We start from the raw sequence: 15,052 nt of genomic DNA, 5'->3' as shown, positions 1-15,052 counted from the left end.
GGAGCAGTACGGACGTGTTGCTCTTTGCTCTTTGTAAAATCATTCTATTATTTAATAAATTGTTTGTTAAATAAGTTTTGCATAAATAATTATAAAATGATTAATCGTTATAACTATTGTGATAATTATAAATTTTAAAAATGTATTATGCAAGACGGAATGTCAGTCGAATGCAATAATTTAATAGTTAATGATCAGCGTGGCGCTAGTATCGCATTACTAATCATTTAATAAGCATTTCTCATTCATCTTAACGTCACATCTTGACGAGAGAAATTTTGCATATGCATATTTTCGATAGAATTTATTTCTGCGATAAATAAAAAAATATATATATGTTACTATACAATAATTTTAGTTTTGAATAGTAATATATATGGTGATTTATGCTAATTTCGACAAGTATAATTGGAATTTCTCATATTTATTTCACGACACATTATATTGATTATACTAATGATACTTATAATATGTAAGTATTATTGTTTCATTGAAATTAAGCTTTTAAAATTACATTATTTATTAATTAATAACATAATATTAATATTCTGATGGAAAATTTTTTTTTCCCTCTCCATTAGAAATATTTTTTTTGAGTTTTCTCGTAATGAGTTCATAATGGTTTTATTGATTGAAATGCGTTATTATAAAAAAAAAAAAAAAATTGGATAATTTATTTCGAAACTCATCATGTTAATAGCAAACGCAATTTATCAATAAATTAAGAATAATTACGATTAAAATTCGATGCGAAGTATCAAATTAAATTAAATTTACAATTAACAAAGTTATTCGATTCTCGAGTTACGAAATAACTGCTTCTGAATGAATTATGATACGAGCGCAAAATTATTTTATGAAAATACGTAACATTTTCTGTAATACAACAATTTCTATAATAATAAGATAAATACATTTTCAATGCAATAATATTCTTCATTCAATTAAACGTGTGTATTTTCAGGATTAATATTCATTTCTAACGAGAATACAATTTGAATATAGATTGTACGATATTTTTTGCAAATTAATATTTCGATGAATATGATTAAAAAAATCGAACTTGACCGAGAAATTTTGTTTTGAATATTAAATATCACAATATTTCAATTGAATATGTGTATTTTTGCACATTATGTGTGTTTTGTCACGCTTTTACATCTCGATTCTTTATAAATGAACATCTGTAATTTATTAATATATTTCATTTTTATAAAAATTAATATTATATGTTCGAGTGAGTATTTTATCTTTTAAAGTTAAATCAGTCAAAGAAAAAGATTTTTTTTTTTTTTTTTCGTCAAAAATGATGAAAAAAATAAAAGCGTAATAGAACGTGCAGTTAAATCTACAGAAAAATTGTTATAGGTGGACGTGGAAATGTCAAAATATTTTGTCAGAGAAATATAATAAAAGATAATATTTATTTTTTTGTGAATATGCAATAGCAATTTTTTTTCCTACGATTTCTGAATAATTTTTATCATTTTTAAAAGAAAATTAATATTTTATATATTTTAATTTTAATAATAAAAAAATTGCTATTAAAAAATCGACACAAAAGAATTTTTTCCAACTATGGCAATGTCTGAATATACATGTCAAAAGCAATAATAATAAAAAATTAATGCAACTGTAATATCTAAAATTTAAAATCCCACACAGAATTAAGAATTTATCAACTTTTCTTTCCCTCGAACATTTTTAAATAGCAACATTTTTTAAAATGCGAATAGCAAACATTTAAAAAAAGAATTCTATTTTATTTCATGTTATTTCTATCTATTATTTTAATTCTATTAAAATTAGATTTTGATGATATTATATAATATATTATATAAAATATACTTGTATCATTTTTAATGTAATGGTTTTTGTCAGTAAAATTGAAATTTTTGTAAAAAATGAAAAATATTTTACAGATGTACATACTCTACCTTCAAAAAGTTAAAATAACACTATTTCTAAAATAATTTAATAAATTTCTTTGTCATTTCGTTTTACCACTATATTCCTTCATAATACACGTGATGTTAAATAAATATATTTAAATTATTTTTTTATATTACTCATATTATTTTTCATGTATTATTATCGATTTCGCATTTCCATATATTTTATATTTTAACATTAAATGTTTTAAAAAATTTTTAACGAAATTTTCGTTTGGCCCAAAACTTTTCGCCAGAAAGACTAAGTATAACGCAATTTTCGAGTTAGCGCGAGATTTCATCTTTTTCCCTCGAAGAAGACAATAAATACGCTGGTCCCTGTTCGGAAGAGAATTAACAGACCACCTTGAAGTTACGACGACCGCCTTCTTCGTCTTCCCCTTTGCCCACTGGCGCCGAGCTTTTCAACAAGCACAATGGATGCATTTCAAGAGAATATACCGCAAGAAACATAATACCGAGGGGGAAAAAAGGCGGAAAAGAATGATTTGAAAAGGTCGAGATGTTGCACAAGAGGAGATTGTTGAATGTAGGCCTCGAGGAGGTGCATGACTCGACCAAGGGGTCAAAGGTTGCTATCATAAATTAGAGTTCAAGTTATAATGTATTTATAAACAAAACTTTCAAGAGTTTCTTTCTTTTTTTTTTTTTTTTTTTCTTTTTTTGAGTTATTTTACATGTCCATCGAGAGCAAAAATTTTCTTGAGAATTGTTTTGAAATACGTTTGAAAATATTTGAAATAAAAGTCTGATATTTTTTTGTACATATGTACGTGAACTATTTTTTGAAAGTGATATTTTGACAACAGTTATATTTGACAATACTTCAACTCTTCAAAAGTGAAAAATAACTGTCGAAAGTTTTATTTAAATGAAAATGTATTGATATTCTCAGAGTGTAAAATAATTTAACAATTACACAGATTTTGAGATATATTTTAAAATATTTTGAGATCAGTTTTTATATTAACAAGAATACGAATGCATTTAGGAATACATTTAAAATTCTCTTGAGAATATTTCTTGCAAAATTGAAAATTGAAAGTTCCGTTAAAAGTCAAAATAATTTTTACCTGCGAACGTAATTTTTATTTGCGAAAAATAATCACGGAGAGCAATAATCGAAAAAAAGAATTTTTTACAAATTTTTTTAAAAAAACATACGTGCCTTTGCGACACGAATTCATTTAACAACGAAATTATTTTTAAAATTACTTCTCACTAATTGAGACATCTCACGTATTGAGAGTAAAAATCACTAATCTGCATTAACTTTCAATGCTCATTCTCTTTCCTGTCTAATATTCCTGAAAAGCGACTCATTTTCCACCGACGTTTCGACAAAATCTCCGACAAATCCACCGTTTACGCCGAAACGTAAAACGCTTGTGTAAATCTTTATGGCTCCCTATAACTCGATTTTTATTCGTGGCGTGTTTACATTCGGCCGCCAGTTTTTGGGCAACCGAAATACTTCTCCAACGTTACGAGCGGATCGTTTGAAAAATGAGAAGCGTGGCTCTAAGTCACGTGTCACACTCAAGAAGCCTGGGAGACGACAAAGTTACACACGGGTCGAAAATATCCGTTGGATGTTTTACAACACCGCTTGACGCGCGATTTATGCTCGTTTACGTTTTTAAGAGTATCGCATTCGGGTCCTTCGCGCGTTTAATCGTCCGAGTGGCGAAAGGACGAAATAATGAATTGAATTAATGGGTATTCTGTTGAAAATTAAATTCGGAAAGAGTAACGAAATTTGAGTTTTTAACTTTTGATTTTTTGATTCCAGTGGTATCGATAAAATAATAGTTGCATCGATTTGAGAATACACCGTGCACATGAAAAGGATAACGAATAATTTAATTGAAATATGATATTTTAATTTTGATTTTCGATTCTGTTTGTCGAGGGATTATCGACAAAGTAAAATCAATTCGAGTTTTTCATTCGAATGGCAAAAGGACGAAATAGTGAATTAAATTGATGGATATTCTCTTGTGAAAATTAAATGGAAAAAGTGACGAGTAATCGAAATTTGAGAATTTTAACTTTGACTTTTTGATACTATTCGTGTCGTTAAAATCAATTGCGTCAATTTGAGAATATACCGTGCATGGAAAGGAATAACGAGTAATTGAAATTTGATTTTTTAATTTTGATTTTTAATTCTATCTCGTAACGAAGGAATTATCGACAAAATAAAATCAATTGCTTCGATTTGAGAATATTTTCAGCATATTTTATTTTATATAATATTCCTTTTAATAAATAATTGGTTTATAATACAATTATATATATTTTATAGAAAGTATTATTAAAACTAGAGAATATTGTGTAAAATGGTGATTATTAATATATATCGATAATATCGATAACGAATGAAAATAATTAAAAGAGAATAAAAAATTTTTTCTTATTCACATTTATTATATATTAGTATATTAAAGATATTATTAATATTACAAACAGAAATGGTTAAAGTTGAATTATAATATAGTTTTTCAATAAAGTTTGTAATATTTAACGATATTTTAATGATATATCAAAAATTATATCAATTATATAGATAATCAATAGATATAATCATAATTCTAAATACTGCATATTAAATACAAAACATTATTAGTTTAAAAGATATTTTAATTTGAATTTTACATTCTGAAGTTTGCTGCATTAAAAGCAAGAATCTTTTAAAATATTTATAAAAATTATGAAGCATTTATTTTCAAGATATAAGATATAATTGTAAAACGTATCATTATTTATTTAACATTTTTATAACAAACTATTTCAATATATTGGCTGTTGTTGATGTGTCAAATCAAACTTTCATCAGTTTGATATCAATATTTTTCTGATAGATGAAAAAGCGTAAAAATCATACAGTGTCTTAATAACATTTAATAACATTTCCATCAAAAAAATTATTCACATTGAATTGTGTCATGTAAGTTTGATCTGACATATTTTTTCCGACATAATCAACATATTCAAATGGCCTATTTTGTATAATAATCATATTTCAGAATCCGATCGAATTTATCGATTTCCCTGGCAACAATCCGTGCAAAACTCTCGAAAAACAGAAACGGAACAACTTACCAGCAAACGCTAATTGTTTGATAAAAAAATCCATCCGAGTCTTACGCCGTTTGCCCCATTGGAGGCCAATTAAGACCGCGATATTACCCACGACTATCATCGCGAACAGCAGCCACAAGACCGTGAATTGTTCCGTCTGCAACAGAAAAAAAAAAAAAAATGGAACACAACCGAAACGATTCTCAAATATACAGGATAAATCTCGCAACATGACTACTTGAAATAATTCGTAAATTATTTGTCGTACGAAAAGATATTTCGTATAAATATTGCACGATTTAAAAGAATAATTTGACGCTATTAATTTTCGTGTTTTTTTTTTTTTTAAATAGAATCACGTATTTTTTAACAGATTTTTATATCTTTAAAAAACTATTAATTAAGGTATTTATACAGTAAAAAAATTATTATTTTAATAGAACTTATCCAAACTACTAAAGAAATTATAAAATAATTTTCGAAGATTTTTCTTCGATGAATTATAATCCATATTTTAAGAAAAGTACGTTTATTACAACAGAAGTAGATTATGATATAAAAAAACAGTTTTTATTATAAAATTAGAACTTCTTTGGCTGCCAAATTGCACAATTTTTTTAATACAAAACTGTGTAGAATTTTAACCAAATTTTTACCAAAGTTGTTTTCCATTATCTCAAATGTTTTGGAGAAACATATTGTCACTCATTATTTTCAATCTATTTCTTTATTATTTCAGTATTAGAATTTAAAATATTAATATTCTCCTTATTATAATTTTTATCGGATTCGAACCATACTATGACCAATCTTTTATTGCATTTTTTATTGCATCGTATCATATCATGGTATATCCTATAATATCGTAATAAATTTATCGTATCGAAAATAAATTTTCCTAGAGAGATATTCTTTTCTTGAGAGATTCATATTCATTTCACAGAATAAAAACTTTCTTCGTGTTTTTATATCATTATGAATATACAATTTGGATAATAAAATGTTTAAGATATTCGAATAATGTTATTCTATTGTATTTTAATTTGAAAGACAAAGTATGAATAAAATTGTTTTACATATTTTTTGTTATAAATTTTGTTACAAAATTCAAATTAAAATCTCTCAAAATAATAATTATATATTATAAATATTACTTTATAGAAAATAACATCAATTTGTATCGATTAATATACTAAAAATAAATCCAGTTAAAAAAATATAACCTTAATTTCTTCATGTCCATATTCTTGCAAAAACAAATAATAAAATTATATTTATTTTTACATTATATAATTTTCGTAAGAAATATATTATCATAAAATAAATAATTCGATTCTAAATAATATATATAATATATATATATTCTAAATAATCACGACACAAAAATCACTCTGAACATAAAACTGCCTACAGAAAAATAGAAACATCGATAATAATGAAACACGTGCGCCACCGTGTGGTTTTATTTTCAATCATCCGTTGAGCACAGTGGCACCAAAAGATCCATCTAGTAATTTGATTTCTCTCGTGTGGGCGATAAAAGCACTGTTTCAAAGTCGAGGATTTTTCATTCAGACGGTTTGATCGCAGTTTATTCTCGTAAATCACTATTTATCTTTCGAGCGCACGATATTTATTAGTACACGGTATAATTACGCGTGTAGTATGAGAGGAAACGTCACCGAGGGCTATGTCGAACGTTTCGCAACAACGACAGTGACAAGGATCCATGGTGCATCGTGATCGATGCTTGTTAAGAGTAAGTAAGCTTTCCAGGCGGCAGCCATTTTCAAAAGAGATCTGGAACAGAGGGCCAATGCACTGAAAGGAATTATTAACCGGGCAAATGAGCAATTTAGAACGAACTAGTCAAGATTGAGCAAAAAATAATGTACGATTCATGAACGGAATTAGCTGTTTTGGTGTGATTTGATAAAATAGATTGAAAGAAACTTTTTTGTTGTTTATATCTGAATATTTAAATTTGGATTTAGAAATTTGAATTTAAATTTAAGTAAGTTTAGATTTCTTTTTATAAATCAGGTGGATATGTATATGTAAAAAAAATTGTGCGAAAGAAATCGTGTAATTAGTTTGCAATGAAATGCACTTTATAACTTGTGTTGAATTAAAGTAAATAACTTGAAAAAATAATATAGAATGTAGAATTTTATTTAATAAACGAATAAAAAAAAATTAATGAAAAAGAGGAGAAGCAATAATATTTTGTTTGAGATATATTTATGAAAATAAGAGTTAAAAATCATTTGTGAATAAAACGTACATATTAAAAAATCATTTAAATAAGAAACTCAGATGATAATAAAATTGTCATGTTAGGATTTATTTGATTTTTTTTTCCAAGAATTAATCCATAATTTTTATAGTGATCATGTTAATATTATGTTAATAATATGATGGGGTTTATAAAATCCTGCAAAAATGTTTAGAAATTTAAAAAACTTATTTATTTATTTAAAGAATTGCTTAAGGAAGTTACCAAGATAAATTAATTTAAACAAAGATTTATTATTATTAAGATTTATTATTAATTATTATTATATCATCAGTATTATGTTAGTTTTTGATTCTGTGAAAATAACAATTTAATATACGATATTTCTATTCTCAGTCATATTAAATACAAGAATTCCAGAAATATAATGTAATCATTCACACAAAAAATTTTGCCCTACTTTCTACTTTATTTACAAATTTTCGTGATCGAATTTCAAATAAAAATGAATTTCAATTTCAAGTACATTATTTAAATAAAAGTAAAAAAATTTAAAAATAGATTATATAATAGTTTTACAATATTCATAAACAATTGAACAATTTTAAAATTGAATATTTTAATATATCATAATGAATTGATTTATTATGATTCATTCACAAATAGAAAATTGTGAAAAATTAAATCCATCTAATTAAAAACTCAGAAAAATATAAATGATATAATCAGAAGAATTGTTTAATATTGTTAGTTATATTTTTTTTGCATTTAACATTTCAAGCAAATTTATGCCCACGAGAAGTCGAAATTATTTTCCCACCAAGTCAATAATTTATTAAAAATTCACACCACTACATGTATAATAACATATACATTAGTACATTTAATATCCATGATTAACCGTATTCATTTCTTCAAGTGCACACTTCGTACGTCATCTTTAACATTAACGTCGAGAAGATCGCAAGTTACAAAGAGAAACGACGACGGTGGAATTTATTATTTAGATTCGCACGAAGCCGAGCTAAGTAAAAGTGAATATCACGATGAAAAAACTGCCGGTTATATTAAAATTTTCGAGGATACGTGGAGAAAAGGAGGTTACGTAAATCGTGAAATATATCATCCGCAAAATAGGGGAGTGTTCCATATCCCGAATTCGGTTGGACATATTTCTTCCTGTGCCCGATGACACCGTTCATTTATGGAAAATCGATTAGCTAATATTGTCACGGTTTTTGGCACGTAGGATGGCTATCAAGTGAAGGGATCAAGTTCATCATAACTACATACATATAAAATCTGAATCATATCCAATGAAAAAGATATTCATTTCATAGAATTCGAATGGTACAAGGAAAATATATTACACATGTATAATAATATGTTTTCACGTTGTGATATATTCGCCACGTATGGTAATACTCGATTAACTGGAATTATTTTTGCAGAGTTTTTATCATCAATTACTGGAATTTACAATTTTTAAATCATACAACTTAATTATGAAACAAAACATTTCGCTTATTCTATCTTATTAATTGGACATTATTATATTAAGACATTACTATATATTATTTAAATCAAAATATTATATATTTATATTTATAAATGTATATGTATATGTATATTTATCTATATTTGTTTAAATTTTGAATTCTTTGTTTGAATTTATCTATTTAAAAATACTTTTTTTCTTAAAATAAATATCTACTTAGAAATATTCTAATTTGTTAAATATTTGGCTCGTATGCCAAATATGACGATTATTTCTGTCTTTTCGAATTCCAATAACAGATTATAAGTTTTCATTTCGAAACACATCCATGCTGGAATTTCTGAAATGATTGGATCATTAAAGCAGAAATTTATAATTACAGATGTATGATATAAATTATAGGGAACCATTTGAAGCGTCATGATTACACATATAATTGATAATCATGTGTGCAACAAGGTATATCAATTATTAATACATTAAATTGACATGTTGACTTAGAAAGGATGATAATCTTATAAAACTAGTTTCTTTGAATACATACATAAATCATTTATGCTTATAATTAGGTTAAATTAATTAGGATAAGTTTTAGTTGCATAAAAATAAAAATATAGGTTAGAAAATCTTTATTTTTTCATCAATAATATTTTTATCGTCACTAATTTCGACATTTTTTATTTACAATGTTTTCATCGACATTCGTTTTATCAAATATTATCAATTATATTTATCTACTTGTATATTTAATATATATATTATTGATGGCAATTTTTCAAAAATATATTACTTTTTTTACATAAGAAATAATAATAAAATATAAATATAAAATCAACAATGTAGATAAAATCATAATTGATGATTTTTAATATGTAATTTGCTGTCATTGATTTCGTTTTTAATGTAATTTGTAACATGTAAAAAAAAAAATATAAATATCAAGATATATCTGATAAATTTTTGGCAAGATTCAATAATTACTAAATGTATGGTTGAGTATAATATTATATTATATTCTAAGCATACTGATGATATTTTTGATAGTGCTGCAATTATTTATAAAACGACATTATACATTTATTATATTCATTAACAAATATCTCAAAATTTTAAAAACAATTATTTTATATTTATAATTATTTTAAGTAATTATAATTTGTATATTATTTTATAGATATAAAAATGTTCAAAAATATACATAATATTAGTTGCTATTTTATAAATTAAAATTATTATAATTAACTTATTATATATATAATTTTTTAACTAATCACTATTTAATTTCTTAATGATTTATCAATTTAATCAATAAATTGGATTTAACTCATTAATATAATTGTAATGAATATTAATAATTATAATGAATTATTTATTATTTATTTATTACTTATTTATTACTAACAATTATTTAATTAATTATTTCTAAATTATTCTCTCATTTCTGAGCTTTGATTTTATTAAACATCAGTTATTTGCAATGTAATTGGTAATTAATAGTCACCAAGTTCATATTTTGTCGACAAATTATAGTCGCAATCGCGTGTGAATCAATTATTCCCAGCTTGATCCTTATTAACAGAATGCCGTTATTTCGCTTATCCTATCCGCTCGGTCATGAATCGTAAATCACGATTCAATTGGAATTCGACTCGCGTCTGTCGCACGTGTCGACGCGAAGACGTTTAATTAACCTAGCAAACTTTCGCCTCTCTATCAAAGTTGCATCTCTTCGCCATCTTGGAAGAGACTATGAATCAGTCAAATCGATGAGAAGTTTAGTCTATTGATTCTTTAATATGCGGTTCCTCTTTCTAATCTCTATAAACTTTTGTTTATAGTCTTGTTATTACTTATCAGATAATTAAAATATTTTTATCCTTTTCATTTTGTGATTTTAAAATATGTCATAATGTAAATGATCGTTTATCAAACTATTGCAATATTGTTTTATTCGAGAATGAATATAAATATATTATGGATTACATATAATTATCTTGATTATGTTGATTTATGTAAAATTATACAACACATGTTATTAATATTTATGGATTTTTTTTTTTTATTAAATTCTCTTCATTTCTTATTATTATACAGGATATAAAATAACTTAATCACGTGAATAACTTATCTCGTTTATTTCTGATAATGTTTATAAAAAATATTTTATATAGTATAACTTGATAATGATTTTGTGAAGTAGATATTCACAAGTTATAGAATGATATATTTTATCTTTTCAAATGTTTTAATTAATATTATAATTTCAAATTAAACATTGCAATAACATAATTTCTTGGATATATTATATTATTTGGATATATTGGTAATTCTTTTACATGTGAACATATAAAAATCATTTGAAGATCAATATTATTTTTTTAAATAGATTCAAAAAAAAAAAAATTCTAGTTCAAACATTATTTTTCTTCTTGCAATTTTTTTCTTTCACAAAGAAGCTTCTTTGATTGATATTCATGGTGCTCTTTATCTTTGAGATTAAATTGTATATTAGTCCAATTATTCTATTCATATTGTTCATTGATCTAGATTAAAACTTAATTTACTCTGATGAACTAAATTCATATTAAATTCACTTTGATAGAAATTCATAACGCGTGTTAGAATTTATCAATTAATTATATTTAAATAATATATAGGTGAATAATGGTTTAAATTAACGATTTAAATTATTTGATCATCGTTGAATATTATAATTAATAACCGATAATTTTCGTTAATTATGGTGTAATAGCATTTGCCATATTCCCTTTAATGTTATTAGTTAATGTTTTCTCCTTTAATAATTTTTTTCAATGAAATTTCTAATATTAACACGTCAAAATTTTTCTTTTTTTTTTTCTTAATTTTCAAATTCAAAATTTCTTTAACAATTTTCTAAAAAAATTTTTTCTCGCTATTTTCGCATAAATTTTAAAAATTAATTTAAAAACTTCTTTATCATTTTCGATAATATTATACTTAAAAAATTCTACTATTAATAATATTTTTAAAAAAATTAATATTTTCTATACAGTTTTTAAAATAAGACTTTTAAATTCGAAGATTAATTAAAAAATCCTCTTTTGCAATAATCTTTTTTCTGAATAGTTCTCAAACAAATTTCGAAAATTGTTTCAAAATTCTTTCTTTATAATTTTTGAAATAAAACTTTTTGAAATAAAACTAGTACATCTTCTTTAACACTTTCCTGAATAATTACAAATTAACAAAATTAATATTAAAATGTCTTCTTGTTAATTTATTATCACTTTCAAATAACTTACAATCAAGAAAAACTGTAAATATCGGAATTATTATTGAAACTAAACATAATCTCCTAAGTATTAAATAACTGTATCTAATAAATAGTTTTCTTATAACTTCTTGAGACGTAACAAAGTAACATGATTCGCGATTAATCTGGCTAATTAACCTAGCTTGTTTAGGCTAATGTAAGTTTTAAGTAATGTTTCTAAGTAAGTTCAATGGAGTCTCGTAAACTCAGTTCATTGTGTTCGATCAAATCGAGGAGAATCGCGTTCTTGTATCCAGGAATTTGTGCCATGTGATCAAAGCTAAGCTTTAATGGCCAGCATCGAGAAACACGAGGTCGCAAAACGGAATGGCGGTGTTTTATACGCGAGCCAATTGGATAAGAAAAGTGGCAAGCGCTACGTTATCCACGCCTTTCACAGGTGGAGACTCACCTGTCTTGGACTCTTTTACTGGACGTGCAACGATTTTCTATGGATTGACTATTTAGTACAAAGATGGTTTCATATCTTTGCGCAATTCCCAGTTGCTCGTATTTTAATTTGGTCATGGTTAAGTTAAGAGTAAATTTCCAAGATAATGTTCAACTATATACTGTACAATTAATTCTCGGAACCATATAAAAAAATTAGTCTCAGGGAAATTCTGTCCAAATTTTGTCTGATCGGATTTCTTTTTATTTTGGACTTCTGAAAGAATCAGGTATAAGAATCATTACTTGTGAAGTTTTCAAATAAAAAATAACAATACTGAGATAAAAAGAAGTTTTTGCATGAAAAAAATATTAGAAACTTGAAAAGAGTTTTAAAAAAAATAAGAAAATTATAATACTTATTAAATAAACAATATGAAGAAAACGATAGTTTCTCTCTTTACTTATTGAATGATACATTATATATGTTGTACATATTAGCACATCTGTTATTGAGTGTCTAAATGACTTAGATGATAAAATGAATATTCAATTTTGTAATAATTGAATGACAAATATTCCATGTTTATCCAAAACCAATTCCATCAATTCCTATTGTTTACAAAATCGCATACTAAAATTTGATTATCACGATTTCAAATCATTCGAGTTCATTTCAAAGCATATAAGGCCAAATGTGATTTCCAAATTCGGTGTGAATGGTAATCGATCCAATAATCAACGCCAGATTTACGAAGTGTATGAACTGATGAATCCAACAATGAAACAATAGAGCAATTGGATTGAATGTAGGCAATATCCATATATAATGCCACTTTTGTTAATAGTATTTTCATATACAATAGGTGAATAATAATTAATTTACATAATATAATCTGCAAACGATACAAAAAAATTTAATATTACACGTGAAATTATTGCAGCTTAATATTTTGTATTACACAGTATCATTGGATACTTGGATAATTTTAAACGTATAATTTTAGATTTTACATTTATATTTTAAGTATGTTTTCAATTTATAATAGTTAAAATTCATTTGTGAATATGATTTTTTAATTTTTTTAATTTAAATTTAATTTGTAAAAATGTATTTTTGTTATTAATTTAACATGTTTTTATAAATTCTTTCGTCCATTTAACTTTGTGATTATTTTGAAAATATACATAATATTTTATATATACGTAATTATACTATAATATATATCATTTTGTAGAAAACAATATTTCTACAATTATGATATTCTGTTAATATGAATTTAATTGCATTTATGTATTAGTATTTCAAAGATATGGCTTATGCATATCATCTTGCTCAATTATATTTTTCTTAATTATTTGCATTACATTGCATTAACATTGAATTACCCCTAGACAAATTATTGTATCAAATTATTATATCAAAATTAAATCTGGAATTAATAAAAATTATATTAGTATAAAAATAGATATATAATTATAAACATATAATCATATTAGTATTTGAATAAATATCTATTAATTTTTCAATCTAATTAATATCTAATTACATTATTTTTTAGCAAAAACTTTTTAATTCATTTTTAGTAATTGCAAAAACAAATAATCCAACTGTCAATTTGGTTTGATAATTTTATTGTTAATTTTATTATCGACACAATTTTTATTTTAGATAAATTAATGAATTCAATATATTACACTTAAAAATAGTCCTTAATCTTTTTATTTTATTTCAAATTTTTAATAAAAATTTTCAATGAGTATATTTCCAGTAACTTCTTAAGTTAAATCAAAGAAAATAATTTAAAACATACTCATTCTCCTTTTTTTTAAATAACTAAAAAAATTAATATACAAAAAGTAAATATAAAATAGCGTATCGAAATAATTAAAACATATCGATTACAATACAGTAGGATTTATAATATCAGAGATACGAATATAAAAAATTAAAACCAAATAGCTTTTTTTTAAATAGAAAGTAATATGTATTTTAATTTATTTTATTTTAAAACAACTCTAAAAAAATTTAAAATTATTTCACTATATGTATCAAATAACTCAAAGCAAAAAAAATATAAAATAATAATATAATGATCATCAGAATCGTTTAAGGTTAGATTTCATTGATTAGTCCAGTTTTCTCGTTGATCATATGCTTTAATAATGTTTTAAATATGACATATCGTGAAATTATGAAGTATCTAACTAATTCGTAATTAATTCTAGAATTTAATTTCATTATTTTTAAATCTGATTTAAATATTTATAAAATCTCATTTCATAACATAATGAAAAATATTACATATTACTTGTTCCAATCTGAAGCTATCGATGAAAACAATAGTTTACCAACGTTAATAAAAGTAATGAAATTCAATAAAAAAAAACAATTTTTTATCTGGCACAGACTAGTCCCGTAAAGAAATATTAATTTCATATGTCCGAAAATAATAATCACACGTAAAAACATTCGATTTGATCATAGATCGAATAATCTCGATTGACTGCTCTTGACTGTCATCGTAGTTATCCCCACCATCAGAGCTAGAGGCACACGCGCCATCTGATGGCATAAATATGTTGCTGAGTAGAGA

General features: G+C 24.4%; 1 protein-coding gene and 1 long non-coding RNA gene across 3 annotated transcripts in view; both read right to left on the bottom strand.

Annotated features, from left to right (window-relative positions):
- CCAP-R (Crustacean cardioactive peptide receptor) overlaps positions 1-15,052 on the bottom strand; it is an 82,330-nt gene that overhangs the window by 21,154 nt on the left and 46,124 nt on the right. For both annotated transcript variants that reach the window (XM_086916191.1, XM_086916192.1), the window contains one exon: positions 5,058-5,193. In XM_086916191.1, the coding sequence (XP_086772317.1) occupies positions 5,058-5,193 (136 nt within the window). The remainder of the gene's footprint in view (positions 1-5,057; positions 5,194-15,052) is intronic.
- LOC147656285 (uncharacterized) lies at positions 12,003-15,037 on the bottom strand. The gene is made up of 3 exons (XR_015294797.1): positions 14,768-15,037; positions 12,920-13,888; positions 12,003-12,732 (listed from the first exon to the last, which is right to left on the bottom strand). It is a non-coding gene; the product is annotated as an uncharacterized LOC147656285 (long non-coding RNA).

This window comes from Apis florea, unplaced genomic scaffold (genome assembly GCF_048593485.1).
Source record: "Apis florea isolate Af1SG1 unplaced genomic scaffold, ASM4859348v1 contig_37_pilon, whole genome shotgun sequence".
In the NCBI taxonomy this organism is placed as follows: Eukaryota; Metazoa; Arthropoda; class Insecta; order Hymenoptera; family Apidae; genus Apis; species Apis florea.
The sequence above is the reverse complement of the archived record's forward strand: the minus strand, read 5'-3'. Positions and strand labels throughout refer to the sequence as shown.